The following is a 21068-nucleotide window of genomic DNA, read 5'->3' as shown; positions in this document are numbered from 1 at the left end:
AGGTCGCTTATAGAGCTACCTTCTTCTAATATTAGCACTATTCTAAATGTTATAAAGATAACAATGACTTTTCACTAATTATTTCTAATATTAGCATTAATTTAATTGTAATTGAGGTAATAAAGGCATATTAATATCTACAGTTAAATAATTCATTTACAACAGATGGGAATCCGGTTATAATATCAAATTTCAAATATGACTTGTATTTCAATTATTTACATATTTGAATGGGTCGTTAGATTTTAATAGAGATAACCCTAACACATATCTTATACTGTCTTCAGGACTTCTCAATGACAAACAGTTTAAAGTTGTCAAAGGAGTAGACATGTTTTTGTATTTAAAACTTTTACCGCAATTATGTAAAAGGAAATTAGTAATGCTACAATGGTGTGCGTAAAATGTAAATCATTAATCTTTATTACTTTTAAAGGTATACTAGACCCAAATTTCATATCTGAAAATATAAACATTTACTATACGGTGGTATGTTTAGGACATGCATTTTTTTAGATTAAATTATCTCGTGCACACGACATCGCGCGCTCGAGATAAGATGTCGTGCGCTCGAGATAAGATGTGCGTGCACACGAGATAAGATGTCGTGCGCACGAAAAAAATGTCGTGCGTTCGAGATAAGATGTCTTGTGCACAAGATAATTTAATCTAATTAGAAAATAAATACATGTCCTAAACGTACCACCGTTTATGTAAACATAAAATTAGCATGTTTATGTGTATTAACAGTACTATACATTAGGTTTAGATATTAAACCCTTATACATGTATAGCTAAACACACAAACACACTATTAATGTTTACTACCACTGAAAAACTGAAAGGTTTTTTTAATGATCGAATGTTGTTATATGGCATTTAGTTGTGAATGTAGATCCATATAAATTGTAAATCAGTTTACAAAATACATTCGCTGTGGATTTTCTACTTTTAAGCAAATATCTAAAGATAAATTATTTTAGTGAAATATAAGCATTGGATATCTTTAATAAATTTTACACTAAATATCCGGCCTTCCTTATTCTATATGAAGTCATTCTCATTCATTAGATGTTCGACATGGTACCCGAGACGAACCTGGTATGCGAGAATGATATGAAGTTAACATCAAAATGGAAAAAGTGGAAACTCCACAGGTCGCTCAACATGACAAAAACGAAAACGTTGCAGGCTCGGTATGATTGAGCCTGTTCAAACCAATGACTGCAGTTCACATTAGAACGCTTTTTAAAATCCTGCTTTTTCTTGATAATGTCATTGGTAAGAAAAAAGTAAATGAAAATTGGGGTCCATGTTTTACACATTATAAAATATGCTTAAAATGATGCCCCTAATTGTGGCTGGATGTATAACCTAAGTTCCCATGCTGAATATGTTATCAATATGTAAAGCATAGATCTTGCATGTAATATCATCGTGATGTTGCAATAATAACAAGGAACTGGTACTACTACTAGAGTAGATTACAGAGCAAAATAATCAAGCAAAAAAAAGAAAAAATATCTAAATCCACCATTCATATATTTTGGAATACCTTCAGGGAACTTCCCTAAAAATATATTACTTATTAACGCTCATTGGTTTGTAGCCAGTAGCCCCACCAAATTAGGAGATAGAAGAACATTCGACATTGGTGGGATATTGTGACTCGTATAACAAAAGGTTAGGTCACTTTTGAAAGATTTATGACATTCAAATCATGAATATGACGATAAAATACCTCGTTGTCATTCTATTACTTAGATTGGGATATTGAATGAATGTCCTAAACATATACGTGCCCTTCCTTCGCTTATGTTATGGCATTCCGCCATAAATATTTTGTTGTTGTAAATTAGTTAACCTAAAGTCAAAACGAATTTCAGAAGACGGTTTTTGTAATGAATGCCTGTAAATTCATTTAAAACTGGTCCAGTACGAAAATTGAGAATGTATCATATCAGCTATTATAGCTGATTTAAGACATTTGTGTAGGACAGGAATTTGATTACTAGACCAATGGCATCAACTCCGCCACTTTCTACATCGGAAGACGAAGATGTGGAGACTGGTGCTTTCGGAAAGGACAAATTCATTAGAGCATACAGGACAGGCGGAATAACTTCCCCGAAAGGCACACAAGTAGACAAAGAAGGTTTTTTTGACCGTTTCAGTGGAAAAGCGTTAAACAATCAAAAGAAAAAGAACGCCGAATTACACGCTAAAATTGCAAAACTAGAAGAAGAAAAAACCGATTTGGAAACAAAGTTACAAAACGAAATACAGGTGAGAAGATATAAATTAATTTTGTATAAAGTAATTTTCATTCTTAATTACCTTGTACAGTTTCAATACATCGAAAGAAGATCCATGAAAGACTCTACACCCCATACAATGTTCATGTAGGCAATAGTAATTACGCCCCTCTTCAAAGAATAGGGATATGAATTTGGAACATATCTTCTAACTAAATACTTGATTTTGTCCAATATATTTAAAATTACTAATAATTTAAAAAGTCCATTTTGTCATGAAAATAATTACATTTCGCGATATATTCCTGTTTCATCATTGGACTAAAGTCACTAAGTTTAAAACTTCACATGTTATTACAGTGGTTTATGTGACCGGAATGACCAAAACCCACCATTTTGGTTTTCGTAAAAATAAAATTGATGCAATGGTATAACGTCATTTAATCCAGAAATCTAACATTTTGTAGAAGCATAAACAAAGTAAATACAAGAATATTCTGGGGTTCATTTTAAAGACTATGGAATGCTGCAAGCACTGCCGGTGACTTCTGAATAAAAAAAAATGTTATTCAGCTATAACATTACTTTTTACATTCACATTTCATCTAATTCTAAAGTGCAGAATGCATTTCTAGGTTTTTATTTTCCATAGTTAGCCAAGTAGGGAACCTGAAAGAAAAATATTTTAAGATTTGGTTTTAAAACTATTTTAAGAGTGGGTTTACAATCTGATTGCAGATAAAGAAAAATAAATATATTTTTTTTAAATGGAGACTTTTTTTCATTATTTACTGTGTGGTGTCTATCTTAATTTGCAATATAACAATTATATTAATAATAAAATTTATTCCGATTTATGCCGGTACTAGTGGGGATGGGTGGTGGTGCGTGGGGGATAATGCATTTTACATTACCTCTATAAACAGACTGTATCAAACCGTTAATCTTATTACTTTGCTTGGTTGTGTTCTGTCATTCCAAAAGATCTTCTAAGATACTTACTAATATAGTCATGATGACTTTTATCTGGAAAAAAGAACTAAATGTTTCTATTTACTCAATACTAGTAAATTAAGTTATGCTTTTTCTTTTTGAATTTAATATGGAGGACACATATAAATGAAATCAATCTAATTTATATAAATGTAAATAGGCCGTTGAGATATATGTCATATGTTATTGCTAAGACATGACACCTCCTAACAAATCTCTCCCGAGATGTTTTACAATGTTTAAAACAATAATATAATTTGTTGGGGAGGGGGAGGGGCTTTTAGTACTTATTTTGAAAATGGTATATCTAAATTAATGAGGCCGTCTCTTTACTTTACAGAAAAGTCGTGACCAACAGCAAAAGATCCACGCCATCATGAAAGACTGCAGTAAGATTCAACTAGGAAACGGAAACACTATGACGATACTACAGTACGACACGGACATTGAAGATCCTATTCCACTGCTCAAGCAACTTATGAGGATTACAATGGAAGCTAATGATGAAATCGTACATAAACTAACGATATCAGAACACAAACTGACAAACAATAGTGTAAGATAAATGTTGAATTAGGAAAAATATTTCAGATCAAGTTAATTTGATTAGTTAACTGTTCTTCTTAGTTGATTGAAAAGAATAAAGCGTCCCATGTGTTTTTATCAGCTGGAAGCGTTACTCTTTTACATATGTACATATGTTTAATTCTAATTGTTACGTCAAGATTAGACATATATCTTATATTGAATCTAGGACACTGATACGTATTAATTTATCCCGCCCGCTTAGCTCAGTAGGGAGAAAGCTGATCTACAGATTGCGGGGTCGTGAGTTCGATCCTCGGACAGGCCGTATGTTCTCTGTGACGATTTGATAAAAGACATTGTGTCTGAAATCATTCATATCCTCTGATTCATAAGGGGAAGTTGGCAGAAGCACTGGTTAGATAAGCTAGAATACTGTTGATAAATGGCATTTAACCCCAAACAAACAAACAAACAAACAAACAAACAAACAAAAGCGTATGAATTAATTATTGAAAATATGTGTAATATTAAATTTTCATCAATCTGTGAACAACGTGCTTTAACACTATATAAGAAGCAGCATGAATTTTCAGACAAGTTAACCGCTGTATATAGTATAATTATGTGTGTTTTCTATGACTGCAGAAAACACTGCAAAAGATTCATTCGGTGGTTCTTCAGTTGAGTGATATTGGGTCGCCTAGTACCCAGCATCAAATGATGGAACATCTAAAAGAAATGGTGGAAATACCAACAGAAAACGATGATTTCGTCTCACTTGAAAAAGCCTTTGATGGTCTGAAAGTAGATGAAGGAACCACACGATTCGAAGATCTCAACGGTGATGCCAGACGGGGAATAAGAATTATTGTGTATAAATTTGGTAGGTAAACATGAATTTGTCAAACAATAAAATATACGAAAGAAACTCAGTCAGGGTGAGTGAGCCAGTAAGAAAGTAGAGATAGATAAAAAAAAAATGTTAACTTTAACCGTTGTTGTTGTTTTTTCAGGATCAATAAAAAGGCAAGCATTTGCGAATGCATTAGGCCTAAAGTTCGAGAAACAGCACAGTATAGGAGAAGAATCAATTGACGAAAGTTCCTGTGCATCCATTATTCTACGTTGGTTGAAAGTGCCTGGGAACAATGTCCACAAATTGCTAGGAATTTTAAAAGGCATCGAGATTCAGCTGATACAAGGTTAAAAAGAAGTTTAACATAACACTTCCTTTATCTTCTGCTGTTCTATTTACTTTTTATAACTTAAACACTTAGTAAATTGTGTGGACGCCATTGTGACGCTGTAGTAAAATATCGGAGGTCGGCTCCAGGAGCGCGTTTCATCAAAGTTCCCAGGACAGAATTTGATCTTAAGTCCTAAATTTTGCTCCAGGGTTTTAATCAAGATGGCAACAGACTGTTTAAGAAAACTATTGATTGACAACAATTTCATAGTGCAAATATACTATTGTCGATGTTAAATCCACTCAAATTTTCTTAATTTTCATTTGATATCGTCAAAATACATTTATCATAAATGAATACTATTTATTTACAGATTGCATGCACGACATTAAAGAGCAGACATTCGCAAAAGGTCGCGACACACAAGAGAGAGAGTCGCGGTTTCAGCCTGTGACGAACACGCCAACACGTAAAATGTACGAATCTGCCCTGTCTCTAAAGTCGACAAGAAGTGATGTCAGTGAAACTTTAGATATAATTGAGAGATGCGCCACCGAAACACTTCAGAATTTGGCAGATTCTACTGACGACGTCAAAACAGATGTAAAGTCATTTTTATGCGCTATTATTAAGTCCCAAATGGAACACACGAGGCTACTCTATGCTATTGGAGAAAAGCTTAGTGTAACCGACGAAAAAGTAAACATTCGCATGTCCGACGAAAAGATATCCGGCGGAGGTCTTAAGGAAGATGAAAGGAGAGAGAAATATGTGTGATAAAAAGTGTAATTTCCTCCATTAAGATTCACTTAACTTTTAGCCTGCTAGCGTCAAGTAAATCTGCCTTTGCAACCAGTGCAGACCAACTATTAACTAATTCCGTGCAGGCTGATCATGGTCTGCACTGTTCGCTATTCTGTAAATTTTCATTGAATACCCCTTCAAATAATAAATGGTACTGTCCAGTTTGGTAGATTGAATAGTCCATCTTAGAAATTTAGCAATATAAATGTTAATGTAGTTTGACACAGATAGAACCCGTAGCTGTTTTTTGTTTGTGATGCTCATAGCTCAAAACGTATATGGCCTAGAATAATTAATCCTTTTCATAAAATGTTTGTTGAGGCTATACCCCATTAAGACTGCAAACATTTGAATTATTGCCCCTTATTTGTGACAAATCTACCAGTGGGGGGCACACCCTGTGTCCTACAGACACATTCTAGTTTCTCAAGCTATATGATTTTATTTCACAAGCTTTATGTTTCTAAATCTTGTTCAATATGTTATTTATGTGTGCATAGTTGGCTATACATATAATTATTACTTTTTCTACCTCATAAAATAGCAAGGCCATACCAGCGTATACCTCTTTCTACCACTAATGTATTGTGAAAAGTAATATTGTAAACGGGCCAGTTTTGCGGTTCAATATATATGCTATATTTCTTTGTAAATTGTACATACCTAGTATATTTACTTTTCTCATCCATATTCAAACATGTTTTCTTGGACATTTTATTTTGCATGCTTAGTTTGTAACTTGTTATTTCAGTATTTTAATAAAGTAAAAAGTTATTATGATTGTTCAGTATGTTTATGTTGACTTCCTAGAATACTACAAAAACGTATAACCTCGGTAGCCTTTACAAGCATACACTCTTTTCTTGTAAAACATGACCCGAAAAGTTACATATCATTATAAACGATCAAGCCAATATTTTTGAGTTGCTTTAATTATGGCGTCAGCGTCTATTGGAAGTAACTTGGTATCGAGACAGTAAATCACCCTCGATCGGGATAAAGAAGTCTATTGCTTACTTAGATAGTGACTATCTAAATGTTCCCCCATTTTGCCCTTATTGCGTCATCTGATTTCTTGAAGTAGCGCTGTAATACGTAACGTCACTGTTTTCTTGTTTTGTTTTGTGTTAAAATGTGTTTCTTCCAAATGATTTAGAAAGGAAATATGATGTCAGTGTAGTACAAGATAGGCTAACTCAGCTTTTGTTTTTCAAATAAACTATTACTTAGCGGTAAAATCTTTTAACAACGTATTGTAATACACATTTATTGCATTACAATTTTTTATATATGTTTGTAATATCGTATTAGTTTTTTTCAAATTTCAATAAAGCGTTAACTTCTTTTTCAATTTAACTATCATGTTGTTTAATGTTACAATTACGCATATATATGTCATACATTGATAATAATTTACTGACAGGATTGGTTCTGGCTTATTACTCTTTTAATAGTATCAGTTATGACAGATACTTGGACACACGACAAAATTTTTTACATTCTTAAATCTAACGATTATTTATAAAGTTTAGCTAACGTTAACATGTTTAACATATTTAAAATATCCTATTTATTTGTAATTGTATTTAAAGAAGCACCTGCAGATTTATGTAAGGAAACACTATTTTAGAGAGATAGAAAGAAATAAATTAAATGTTTCAATGTATATTCTAAGCAGTATTCTTTTATACAGACAACTGTAGTAGGAAATATAAAAATATCTGCTGCTTTAACCACTCAGTAAAAATAAAATGTTAAGTAGAGGGAATTTAGGTATGTTTTATAAGTAACTTGTAATCACATTATTTATCTGCTTTAACAAAATTGATCTTGTGATTTTTGTCTAGAGGGTATGGGTGTTAGTAAGCGGAAATTACATTCAACTTAAGAAATACATCAAGTAAATTGCCGTCTGTCGCTAAAGACTTGGATAATTATTGTTCCTGTGGGTCCTAATATGAAAGGCCTTATTCCAATATTCAATAAAATTTGTAAAAAGGGTCCTTAGGATAGCGTTCTTGGGTGCATAGAATGAAACCAAGAAGAATAATAGCAGACTCGGGTTGATTGCGTCTGTTCATGAGAGGTAATGAAATGTGCAACACCTCTCACGCCCTCTAGTACCGGTTTAAGCGGAACTCTATTATGAAGGAGCAGAAAATATAACAACACTGAATTCAAATACGGGGAAACAGAACAAACTGCCAAAGAAGCTGTTTCATTGTTTATTGGAACCAAGCTTACTAAATGACACTTAAAGGAACCTTGATATTGTTCATTCCTTTAAGTACTGCACATGTCAGGGTATTGGTTTTAGTCCACAGTCAGTTTCTCTTGTTAAAGGCCCACATGTAAATCTTATATTTGTGTATATTAAAGACCCGCATGAAATCTTGCTTTTGTTTTATAAAAAAAACTTGTAAGTCTTCAAATTGGTGTTGTTGTATGTTTTGGTCTTTTAGAACCATGAAGTCCATTCAATCTGTAGGTGTTATACAGTTCCGTTTAAGCCGGTGCTACGGGGCGTGAGGGGAGTTGCATGTACCATTTACTCTTACGAACAGACCCATTCAAACCGAGTCTGCTAGTTTTTGCTTAGTTGCACGTCTTGCTTCCACACAATATTCTTATATATTGTTTTATATTCGTGCTTAAGTAAAGATCGATATAAAAGTTCAATTCGTATTTAAGGCCCACATATAGGTATGACTTTCGTATTAACGATCCATCCTTATCTAAGTATAACATTCGTATCACAATCCGAGTATAAGTCAAAATGTCGTATCAAAGACTCAGTCTTACATTCACATTAAACCCCTAATATGTGTTTTATTAGTGTGTGTATGTGAACATTTAACTCCCCACTGACTGTTCATATGCGACTACTCATAGTATACCTTTATTAGCTTGTTTTATCATCGTTGTTTTATAAGTCCTTCTTTCTCTGTATATTTCTGTGTACATTTCAATTACTGTATGCATATATTTATAACTACATTGCCATTGAGGATGCTGAATTATTTTGATGTTGTTGTTCCTACTGAAGCTTTATCCTATCTTTACAAAGTTATCATTGAGCATAACTTACCCCAAACAATTAATTTGCTCTAAAGGTATACAAAATCAAATTACAAAAACGAATTCAAATACATGTGTTTCTAAGCTTACAAAAATGTCTCACTATGATATAATATGATAATATTTTCAGAAAATAAGAGTACTATGTCCGGTTTACGGGTATAGCTCTTTGACGTTTCAAAAATGCTTTATGATCATTATGCATTATAGAAATAAAATAGTTTGTATCGATAACTCCCGTATCTGTTTCCAAAGAAACAGGAATGCATCACTATAAAGTGGGAATGCAAATATTGTTAGTATCTACACGTTCATAACGACGAGTTATGCGCATTTGAATTATTACCACACTTAGATATACATGATGATTTTCCCCCCCTTACATGTACTTTTTTTCGACACAGGTCAAGTATGTGTTTGTAAAGTAACATCCCGGTAGTTTTTAAAAATTTCCCCCCCAAAATGTGGTTTTATCCCCATAATTTTTTATATTTTTGGAAAAATCATTTTTCAAAAAAAGACAAAAAAAGGGGGGCAATGTTGATGAAAGAAAGCAAAACACTAAAAGGGGTAGACAGGGAAAAACTTTCACACTGATTTCTATGAAAATTAAATTATGTAAAAGTTTTTCCTTTTGGGTACACCCACAAAGTATTAGCTGGGCAGTGGCTTTTTTGGGGTTTATTGGTTACTTTTGATATTTTGATCAATTTTTTAAACCTTTTTTTAAGAAAAAATTTTTTCCCAAAAGATTCATGGGTGATACCCAGAAAAAGAGAAAGTGGAACGAAATAAAAAAATGGAAAAAATTTAATCATTTGGGTTTGGGACTTATCAACAAAACACATTGCCCTTTATACAGTCGAGAAACCCAAATTGAGACCCTGAAACAGATGAAAAAGCGAAATTTTTTAAAAAGCTCTCAAAGCTGTTGAAAAACCCCCGGGAATAAAATCTTTTCAAAAGCCACTTACCCCCGTACGAGACAATTTCAACTTTAGAATATTTTTTCCCAAACCCGAAAAAAAGGGGCCCTTTTGGCAAATAACGAATTACGGTTAAAAAGAGCTTTGCAGGGTGGAGAAAGAGTCAGTTGATGACGATTATTAAACATTGGTTAAAGATATAAGGAGACAACATTCCTATATTAATGGGGAAATTTAAAAGGAAACTCATTAAAAGGTTTAAATATTTTAATTTTGCTAGCCCAAATATGATCTGTTTACTCCCTACTTTCAAAAATTTTTTAGTGTTTTGGCGTTGTAAACCAAGGGGTTTAAAATGTGGGAAATTTGGGTCAAACTTGCACAGGGGGCTTTTTTTGATAATTCCAGAACACTACTTGCCATTGGCGAAAGAATGGGTTTTTTTGGCGGGAAAAAAGAAAACGTTCTAGTATCCGATGGGGGAAATTTGGCCCGGGAAAGTTACGTAATGTTTATTTGCGACCGAACGGGAAAAAAAAGGAGTGACACTTTTGGAGAACATTTTGACCTTTAAAAATATAAGTACTTTTTTAAATTTGGGTTAAAACTATCATTTTTGAACAGAGAAATTTAAAACGCGTTATTGGTTTATTTTCCTTGACATAGCTTTTAAAAATGTTATCAGCTAAATGGCTTTTATTTTGATTTGTTCAGGGAAAGTTTATTCTAAACGTCTGTATAGTGTGTAAAAATTTTTAAATTTTGGGTTTACAGATAGGGGTTTTAATTTACGGCCTTTGCAGCACTTTTTTTCCCCAACCCAATCCATTTTATGCCCTTTGATTTTTAAGTTTTTTATTACTTTACATGCTTTTTTTTTTTTTCATTAAAAATTTAAAAAATTGCTACCTCGTCAAACTGTAAAGTCAGTCTAAAAACAATAACATCAATTCCCTACAGTAAAAAAATCGAAAGTGGGTTTTGTGTGGGTCAGTTATCTATATTTTTTTTTGGTACACTTTACACCTGTACTTTCCCCAAGTACTTTTCCATTTATTGGTTTATTTTAAAGTGTTTTTGGTAGGATATTGCTGTATCCCGTTTTTTTAACATGCTTCTCTTCACATGCATTATTTTATTACGTGTTTATTAATGAGTTTAAATTTTGTAGTATTCTAAAACTTCAGAAATCGTTTAGTGTTTACTTTTAAAAGCGTTTTTTTCCCCGACACATACCTTAAGACTTGGTCATTTTAAAAAAATTTTCGAAACTTTATAAATTTTAAAAAACGTAAATGGTCAAAAGATTCCCCCCCCACTTTATTTAGTGATAAAGTAAATTTTGTCAACATGTTTTTCGCAATACTTTTAGGCTTTAAATTTTGGGGAAAATACCGCCTTGTTTTCTAACCGTATAAACCCCCAACTCTTTAAAATTGTATTTAAGTTTGACCAAAGCGTCCCCAAAATTTAAATTTTAAAACCCTACTTTTTAACAATCATATTTGAAAAATTTATATATAGTTTATCAAAGGCAATTTTGGTTTTTGGGTAAGATTTTAAAGATTCCATTAAAATTTTTCCCTCATTATCTATCCCAGTTGTATTTATAAGGTCGGGGGAAAAAAAATATTTTCTCATTCTAATTTTAAGTCAACATTTTTCCCCGATTTTTTAAACCTGCAAGCATACATTTTGGGCCCGGGAGGAAAAAAACGCTTTCATTTTTTGAATGTTTTTTTCCCTATTTAATTTAAAAATTTTTGATATTTTTTAAATAGGGTTTGACTATGTTTCGAAAAAAATTGAATTTTTTCTTTTAAAGGTTTTCTACGCAGTGAGAATTTATTATAAATTTGGAAAGAAATCAGTTGCGTTTTTTAAAAATTTCATTTATAAAAAAAGGTAGAAAATTTTTTTTTAAAATTTGGTTTTTTTTTTAAACCCTTTTTATTACGTTTTATCTGTTTTAAAAACAAAATGTGTACCCAATCCCCTTTCAAAATGACGCCATTTAAAAGAAAAAATTTTCCCAACTGACACGTAAGTTTTTTCCATTAATCGTAACATAAAATTTGCATACTTAAAAAAAAATTCAAAACACACAAAAAAGTTCGTCAAAAACTCGTTCCCATTTTTTTATAAAAATAGGGAAAAATTAAAACTGCTTTTTCATAAACATTTGTACATCACTGGGTTTTTTTTGTTTTTGTTTTTTTTTTCATATCACAGTTAGTCTTTCTTCTGTACGGCAATCTGAGGAAAATCAGGTCCGTGGAGATCACGGTCAGACTCTTTCGTCACCGTGTCATGGGGGGGTTTAAAGGGAAAATTTCAGCCCGCCCCTTACATTTTCTTTTTTGCATCTCCAGTATTTTTTCCCCTGTTTTTGTACCCCAACGTCTTTACAGTAAGAAAATCCATTGAAACTTTTTTTTTTCCCCCCCCCTTCAACTAAAAAAAAAATTCCCGGCTTTTTTGTCATGAGGGGTTATCGAAATAATAAAAAAACGACCCAAAAAAAAACGGCTCAAATTCACTCAAAAACAAAGGGCCCAAACCCCCCCTTTAATAAAAAGGGAAAAAAAATTGGGTAAAACCTTTCGCCAATGAAATAAGAAAATAACCCTGGTCAAAAATTTGGTCAAAATGGGATAAATATCGTTCGCCAAATACAAGCATATAATAAGTCACCTCATTTTTTGGGTTTAAACAAAATCGACCTTTGCGACAATTAGCCCGAATCTATAATTTTTTGGAAAAAAAAGGGAAATTGACAAAAGGGTTTTGCATCTATAAAAAAAAAATAGACCAATTGTCTTATTAGCCCAGCTGACGAAAAAAAGCCCAAAAACCCCAGCCTAGGGGCAAAATTTTAATTAGACTATTTGTTTTTTCGATCTAAACTTCTTTAAAACCTTTAAAATTAAAATTATTATTTTAAAAAATTTTTTAAATTTTATCCTGTTTGCCAAATAAATGTAACGGATTGAATTTTTGTTTGATAATTCATTTTTATAAATGTCTTGAATTCAAAAAAGGTAATTGGGGTAAAAAAAAATGATTCTTTAAATTATTTTGTATCTTTGCTGAAATTTTAAATTTTTTGCCAAATTTTTTTTTAAAAAAAGAAGATATTTTTCTTTCCAACAGCAAAATGTTATAAAACTATAATAAAACCATACTTCTTCAAATGTTACATTAAGTAAAAAGAAGAGTTCAGATTATGCCTGAACAGTAAAAATTTTCCTCAAAAAATGTTTTAATTTTTGGGAATTTTTTAAAAGAAATTTAAATCCCTTTTACCCCTTTATGCCCCCTCTTGACAATTAACACATTCCACAAATGTTTAAAGAAAAATTTAAAAAACAACACATCCCTGGGTGAAAATTTCTTTCGAGTTTTTATTTCTTTTTTTGATATTATTATAATTTTTAAAATTTTAAAAAAATAAACATTTTCTTCCCCAAATACCACTTAACAACAAAAAATAAAAAAATCAAAAAAGAAAAAAACAAAAAATGAAAAAAATTTTTTTAAACCAAAAAAATTTTAAAATTTAAAAGCCCCTCCCCCAAAAAAAAATTTTAAAGGGGAAAAAAAATTTTGGAAATAAGTGTTTTTTATTGAAACAGTGGACTAACCCAGAAATTAAACGGGAATGTAACTACTGTGTAATTAGGCCTCAATGATAATCTGCTGTAAAAACCTTTATTTTTTTTTTCTTTTTATACATATTTTCTTGATATGAAATGATTTTTGGGAAAATAGAAATTTTTATTTAAAAGATAAATTTTGATTTAAGGGGTTTAAATAAAAAGGTAAAATATGGGCCTTTTACTTTGTCCTTTTTAGGGAAGAGTATTCAAATATAACAAGTGCATATACCAAGGTACTGTAATTTATTTACCCCAAATTTAAATTTTGACAATTTTGGGAATTAAAATTAAAAAAAAAAACGTAAATTTTATAACCTAAAAATTAAAATTTTGATCAAATCAAACAAAAAAATCCAAAAAAATTTTATATATGTGGGACATAAAAGGGGTTTAAAAGTGGTAATAAAGGGTGGTACATAAAGTGACTGGTATATAAGGTGCCACATTCGACATGTACATGTACCTATGGAAAGTGCACGAAATATCGAGCTGGTAATAATTCACAAATAACTAAAAAATTTAACAATTGCAAAAAACTTTTAGTTTTTATTTTTTTTTCTGATTTATTAAAAAATCCGTCCTTTTTTGCCATGGCAGGTAAAAAAAAGAACTGGAAAAAAACCCCAACAAAAGTAAAAAAACCGGGGCCCAAAAGACCCTATATCACTATCTAAGGGGTGGCCCGACCCTGCTTCAAACGGGAAAGAGGGCCCCACCTTTTAATTTATATGGGTTTTGAAATGCTTTAAAGTACAAAAAGCAAGATTTTAAATGTGATTTTTCGTCCTTAAAGAGGGTTGACTCCCAGATTTTGACTAAATGATTTTTTTTTAAGATTGAAGTTTGGTCTTTATAGAACATTTGAACCCAAAGGGTTTTTTGTTTTTTCTAAAAATATTTTAAAGATGTAAATTAAAAAAAAAATTTCCCATTTCAAAAACGAGCCCCCGACTGCCCGGCAATTATTTTTTTTTCCCATTTTTTTGGCCCTTTTTTCCAATACACCAAGGAATAAATTTTGCTTTATTTTTCAAGAACGCTTTTTCCCCTTTTGAATAAACAACCAATATGCATGTGTTTTCCCTATATAAATTTGTTTAGTAAACTTTCGAAGAAATATAGCAATAATTTTTCCCGATTTTCTAAAATTTTTTTTTTTGTTGCCCTGGAGCACCCGCCCCCCCAACCCCCCCCCCCCCCCACCCCCCCCCCCCCCGCCATTACCTTTTTATATTGCCAATGTTTTTATCGGTGCCTGTGAAATTTATTATGCCTCAAATGATGGAATTTAAATGCGAATCCTTTCATGTTATTGTCTGTGTTATTTCTTTAAAAAATTTAAACCCACTATCTCATGAAATAAACAGTTTTTTTAATTTTGGATAGCTTGGAGCGAAGTGATTTTATAAAAAGTATTTTTTTAAACCTTTTGGGTGAAAAATATGAAAAGAAAAAGATACAAACTTTGTTTCTAATAACAAACGTTTAGTCAAAGTTGATAATATGACACCCTTTCCCGGGGACGTATAATTACATCAATTTTACCCTTGGGGAGATTTTCAAGGTTATAAAAATTTAAAAATGCAGTGAAAAGATTACAGTTTAGAATTTTAAAGTTAGTTTGTAGAACTGTCCCGGAAAAAATTATCTTCAGTGTTGTTTTTTTTTTTGGTTCTTTGGAACAAGAGTCCATTGGGGTTTTCATTGTAATAGAGTTCCCGCTTTAAACCGGTGCAAGGAGGCGGGGATGGGTGTTGCACATCCCATTTCCTTTTTTGAACAGACCCCAATCAAACCCCGGGGCTGCTATTATTTTGCTTGGGTTTCATTTTTCCCTTCCCCCCCCAATCCAAAAAAGATTTTGTTATTTTTTCTCATAAACTTATGATAAAAACATAACGTATCAGAAAAAAATTTGCCCTAAAAAACACGGGGTCCGCCCCTTCTGGGATCCCGTATCTGTTTTGAATACGCAGAAGGAAACCCCTTTTGATATTTATTTAACGGGAAGGAGGGTTTGAAGTGATCTGGGGGGCCCCAGGGCTTTCTTTAAAGGGTTTCGACTGTAAAATGCGCGCACTAAAACTATCCTCTAAAAAGGTTTTCCCCTGCCCAAGTGTTTCCACGAAAAAAAAGTTTTTAAAAATGATTTGTTTTGAGCATGGCGGGATACTGTAACGAACGAGAGTTTTTAGATATCTGTCTTCTTGAAAGTAAGAAAGGTAAAAAGTTTTATACGATTTCACTTTTATCATCGTTCCCGGTAAATTTTTTGTCAGGTAACTATTTGCGTCCACTCCCCCGGGACCATACCCCCTGTAAAACTTTTAGAGCATCACTAGTCGGTTGTAAACACGACGATTTTTGTAAAAAGGTTGATTTTAAAGTGTTGAGCATTTTTGTGTTAAATATCCTTTTTCTTGAGATTTGAAATTATTTGGAAAAACACGAGTGCCCCGACGTTTATTTTTTTCCCAAATTTTTCATTAAACTTTCTTTAGGTTGGGTTCCATATGATCGAACCCCTATTTAGTTGTGATCTTACTAAGGGGAAAGAAAGCTGTTTTTCCCCCGCACTCACCGGGACAATGTTTCCCGATTACGTCTCAAAAACCCAAACGTTGGTTACTTTTTTACAAAATTTTTAATGTGATTTGACCAAGTTAAATCATTTATTAAGTAAACCCAAAAACGGGTTAAAAACCACATGTTTTTTGAATAGTGTCATTAAAATTTATAGAAGTAAGTTGATTTACTTTTTTCATTTAAGATGTAACACTTTTTTGGTTAAATTTATACCACACGTGGTTTTGGCCCCGGTTCCCGGGTGACAACCCTTTCTGGAGTTTTCCTTTTGGGCCCCAAAAAATTCTGTTCGTCTATTTCAAAAAGCCCGTTTATCTGAAAATGTTAATCTGTGCTTTTCAAAAAGAGGTAAATCATTTTTAAGAGAATAAGGGAACATGAGGGACCCCGGGCAGCCCCTTTTTTGGGACGCCGAGTCTACATTTATGCTTTTCGGATGTTCTTTACTGATTTTTAAAAAGTAGCACGACTCTTTAAATAAACACAAACAAAGCAAAAAATGCAAAAAAATGCGTTTTTTAAAAGTACATGTTAATTTAAATTTATTTTGCCCCTAAAATGGGTTTGTTGGTCCGAGTTACCCGGGGGTCCGGGTTATCCTAGTTTCCAATTGTTCGCCTGAAATTGTATGGGTTTAAAAAACAGGGTTTTTTTTAGTCAAAAAAAATATATTAATTTTACGCCCAAAGAGCTTGTCGTTTGGGAGACTCTTTTTTAAAATTTTTCAATAATTAAATTAATAGTTTTCTTGGGAATTAAAGACCAGGTTTTTTGAAATATTTCCCCGATATTTTGTGCAAATTTCCCCTACGGTAGGGACATGTACAGCTACGCTTTTTTAACTAAATTGTAAGGCCAGTACATATTTGTGTAAAAATTTTAAAAAATTTTTAATTTTGGGTACTTTTAAAGGTTATAAAGTAACTTTTTGAAATTGTATGGCCCTTTTCCCCATGTGTTGTTTCATATGGGGGTATTATTTGGGAAACGCGGGCGGTAGAAAGGAAAAAATGTAACATGATGTCCAAAAAATTTGGATTTTTTGGGGTTAATTTTCCCCCTTTAAAATTTTATGTTTATATATGGGTTTTTTTTTTTTAGATTTTTGGGTTTTTTTGTTTATAAAAATTTTTTTCAATCTCAGCGCGTGCCGGACCCCCATGGTTAGCTTAAAGATGTTACGGAATTTTGTGTTTTCAAATAAGAAAAAAAATTTTAAAATAGATAAATTTATATAAATTTTTTTTTGGGAAAATTTGAAATCCCTTTAAAGGGGGATGGCCAAAAAAATTTCAAAAAAAAAACCCGCAATTTTAAAGTAAGTTTCCCTCCTTTATCAAAAAAGAGGGTAAAAAAACGGGAGTTTTATTCCCATTTTGTTCGCATGTTTTTGTCTTTTATAACGGTTTCTTTTATGTAAAAATTTTTATATGCCCAGAGGGGTTTTTCATTAAAAACATGAAAAAAAAAGGTTATAAACTAAGCAGTAAGGTATCTGACATATTTTATAAAATTTTTGAGCATTTAAAAAACTTGATTAAACAGGCATTTTGGTTTAAAACAGCACACACATTTGACCCGGGTTAACCCCAAATTTTTAAAAAGGGCTTTGGGTCCCTTTCTGTTGCCAATAGGTTTTACTTAAAAATAAAAAAAGGGCGAAGAAAAAGGAAACTTTTCCAAAAATTTAAAAAATTTATTGGGATAAAGATTAAAAATAGAAACCTTTGAAAATGTCATTGATTTTTTAAAAAATTTGTCCCGATTCAAATTTTGTTACTTTTTAATGTGTGGGAAATTTTTACAAAAAAAAAACAAATCTAAAATGCGGTGATTTTACAGTATAATCAAGAAATAAAAATTTTCCTGGGGGCCCATTCAAAAGCATCTTAAGTATAAATTTTGACTTAAGTTGAAGATTTTACTTAAGTTTGTGGGGGATTTTAGCCCTTTGTTAAGTAAAAAAAACCCCTTTAAAACTTATTCATAAAAAAGCTTAAACTTAAAAATACCTAAGAAAGACTTTAAATCAGAAAAAAAAAATGGGGTCGTTTATTTCGATTTAAAAAGGGTTTTTTTTCAGGGTAAAAGCCCAAAAATTTTTAAACATAATTGTGCATGTTGTATCTGTCTGAAATTAATGTTGTTGTTTTTTAATGTTTTCGTCCACAATAAAAGCCAAGAATTACTTATTAAGTTGTTTTATGAATAACAAATATGCTTAAGTAAAATAAATTTCTTACCTAAGTAATACTTAAGTAAATAATCAATTTCTTATGCTGGCTCGTCTCGACGAGCCAGTATTACGATAGGATTTTACTATTAAATCTACCTAAAAGGCAGAACATCTCCTAAACCTGGCTCTCAGCTTTTTACTTTCATTACAAATGCAAGCCAGCAACCAAGAAAACAAAATAGCGTTTCCTTTACGAGAAGTGTCCAATCGAAAGCAGGCTTACAAAAAGTGACCAATCGAAAGCTGGTTTACGAAAAAGTCATGTAATCCACATAGGCCGCAACCATCTTATATTAATGAACACTAAGAAGCTCAATGACACGCAAAGGACCAATCTATGCAAGTAGAAAATGCATCGATTGCCTGTCCCTTATTGTAGTTGTTGAAATTATGCAGAAAGATTCAGATTGCTCCTTTTCTGGAAAAAAATGAATGAATATACGCCTCAGAACTATGTAGACAAGATCTGAAATAGTAATAAGGCAAAATTTCAAGGCGTTATCAACACAGAATACAGTACCCTTCGTTCCTTTTCGGTTCTTCTTGATTAATTTTTCGTTTTTTCCCTTCCTTCCTTTTCGGCTCTTCTCGTTAAATTTTTCGGTTTTTGCAACTCTCTACACTGGAGGTTCCCGCAAAAACGCAAGAAAAACAGAAAAAAAACGTACTTATATTACGCTATATGATATCCATCGCCATTTTCTTCTTAATGCTAAGCAAAAAAGCAGGGGAATTTCTGGTAAAATGCTCACGTTCAGGCATTGAACACATAACCTGTGTACCCATAATAAACGTTCTACCACTGACCTATCCAGGCATCACAGACCCTATAATTTTCACTGGCATATCACTGTGCTTCATAACTGCCCTGTTAGAACAAGAGCTAAGCGAGCCACTTTCTAGCTTTTTTAAAAGCTAAACTTGTACTTATACTTAAGATGCTTTATGAATACAGCCCCTGAGCTATAATGATGAATTTTGCCTGATTTTCACGAACAAAACCGTGAGAAAAATAAATGTCGCACTAAGTTCTGATAATCCCACTGTACACACTTGTGGAAAGCATGCTTTTATCTATTTTATTTTTCAATCCTGGTTTTTCCCAGCTAAAATGGGCATGTTATTGCTTGTTTGTTATTTTCCCCTGATTTGTACATAATTATGTGGAATTCACTTTGCATATATTAACCATTTAAAATAGTTTTCCTATAATATGAATTAAGGCACTGCCTAGCATGGGGATTTATCTTTTATATATCTACTTACGAAGAAATATTCAACACTCAAAAGAAAGTGAAACTTCGCTCCAAACAGTGAAGTTTACATTTAGTGTCATCATACCTTTTACAGCGAATATCATACTTTGCAAAATTTATGGAAAGCCGCGACGATGACGTCATTCACCGCGTTCCCGCACTGGCTTTGGATTTTTTGTTTGTTTGTTTGCACTCCACGCAGAAACTTGACGGCCTTTACACTTCCTTACTGTTTTAAAAGTGTTTTTCAGTTGCATGTACAGTTTTCATTACGAAAAAAGAATCATGTTGGCGCGGTTTACGAATTTCTGTGACTGATTCGGGGTGCAGACAACCAGTCTGCGTTGTGTACATAAACCGGAACCGGAAAACATCGAAAAAATTGCCTCAGTATATGCAGACAACAAAGACGAATAACTATATACGGACGTTACCGTCTCGGGGATTTTCATCCCCTATAATCTATTGCTCAAAGTTTATTCCATCGGGAAACCAATATTGATTATCGGGTTACTTTCAAGGGGGTCAACCTACTATGATATTCCAGTTGAAATATAATAAAAGCTGGGGATGCCTGGCATTGATTTGTTTGTTTGTTTTGGGTTTAACGCCGTTTTTCAACAGTATTTCAGTTATGTAACGGCGGGCAGTTAACCTAAGCAGTGTTCCTGGATTCTATACCAGTACAAACCTGTTCTCCGCAAGTAATTGCCAACTTCCCCACAATCCTTGCGTGTATCAGTGCTATACACTGGGCACGTTAAAGAACCAGGCTGTCTATTCGAAACGAGCTAGGCTAAGTTAGCCGGACAAGCCTGTATCTGATTTCTGATCTCTCTGTCGTGGGGGCTTTGTCTCACTCTGTCCCTCTGGTCAGATCGCTCTGTGTCTGTACTAGTAGAGGATGAATTATGCGCCCTGTGTGGCTGCATTTGAACTATGTAAAGCGCCTTTGAACGTGAAATTGATCATGAAAAGGGCGCTATATAAATCTGGTATAATATATATATAAATATATATATGAAGCAGAGGTGGAGGACTAATGGTTTCAGACACAATGTCGTTTATCAAATAGTCACGGAGAACATATGCCCCGCCCGAGGATCGAACTCGCGATCCCGCGATCCGTAGACCAACGCTCTACCTACTGAGCTACGCGGGCGGGCTGCCTGGCATTGACTGCAAGCAAAATGTCAGGTTCCAAAAGTCGGATTTAAAACCGCAACTTTCTACGAACACGATTTTATGTATATAATTATGTTTTGGCACTATATTAACTGAAGTAATGCATTCCCGTTCAATGTCACATTCCAAAAGACTGAGTATAGTTGGAAAGTGCATGTCCCAATCTACAATATGATATCTTTCATTTGTATTTCTACCAATGACAAGGTCCGGGAGACCCGCATATGGGTATAGGAATATACAAACAAAGAATAAATTTTGCAGAAGGAAATTGACAACTGAAAGAGGGAGGGCCCCGGACGGGGCTAAGTACTGTTTCATTGTAAAAAAAATAAGTGCTTGATCATCTAGGACCATCCTAGCGTTAATAGAAAG

General features: G+C 32.8%; 1 protein-coding gene across 2 annotated transcripts; it reads left to right on the top strand.

The window, feature by feature from the left end:
* The first annotated feature begins 318 nt into the window (after positions 1-318).
* Positions 319-6542, top strand: LOC123546534 (uncharacterized). 2 transcript variants are annotated; one of them, XM_053539007.1, is made up of 6 exons: positions 319-393; positions 1887-2286; positions 3589-3804; positions 4422-4659; positions 4790-4978; positions 5337-6542. In XM_053539007.1, exons 2-6 carry the CDS (start codon positions 2020-2022, stop codon positions 5738-5740), a joined length of 1314 nt encoding a protein of 437 aa, XP_053394982.1. In that variant the 5' UTR covers positions 319-393; positions 1887-2019; the 3' UTR covers positions 5741-6542. The 2 variants fall into 2 exon arrangements, with proteins under 2 accessions (XP_053394982.1, XP_053394981.1); XM_053539006.1 differs by lacking the exon at positions 319-393 and having other exon boundaries at positions 743-2286.
* The last annotated feature ends 14526 nt before the right edge of the window (positions 6543-21068 follow it).

Source organism: Mercenaria mercenaria, chromosome 3 (assembly GCF_021730395.1).
Source record: "Mercenaria mercenaria strain notata chromosome 3, MADL_Memer_1, whole genome shotgun sequence".
Classification (NCBI taxonomy): Eukaryota; Metazoa; Mollusca; class Bivalvia; order Venerida; family Veneridae; genus Mercenaria; species Mercenaria mercenaria.
Note: the sequence above shows the minus strand (reverse complement) of the source record. Positions and strands in the feature narration are given on the sequence as shown.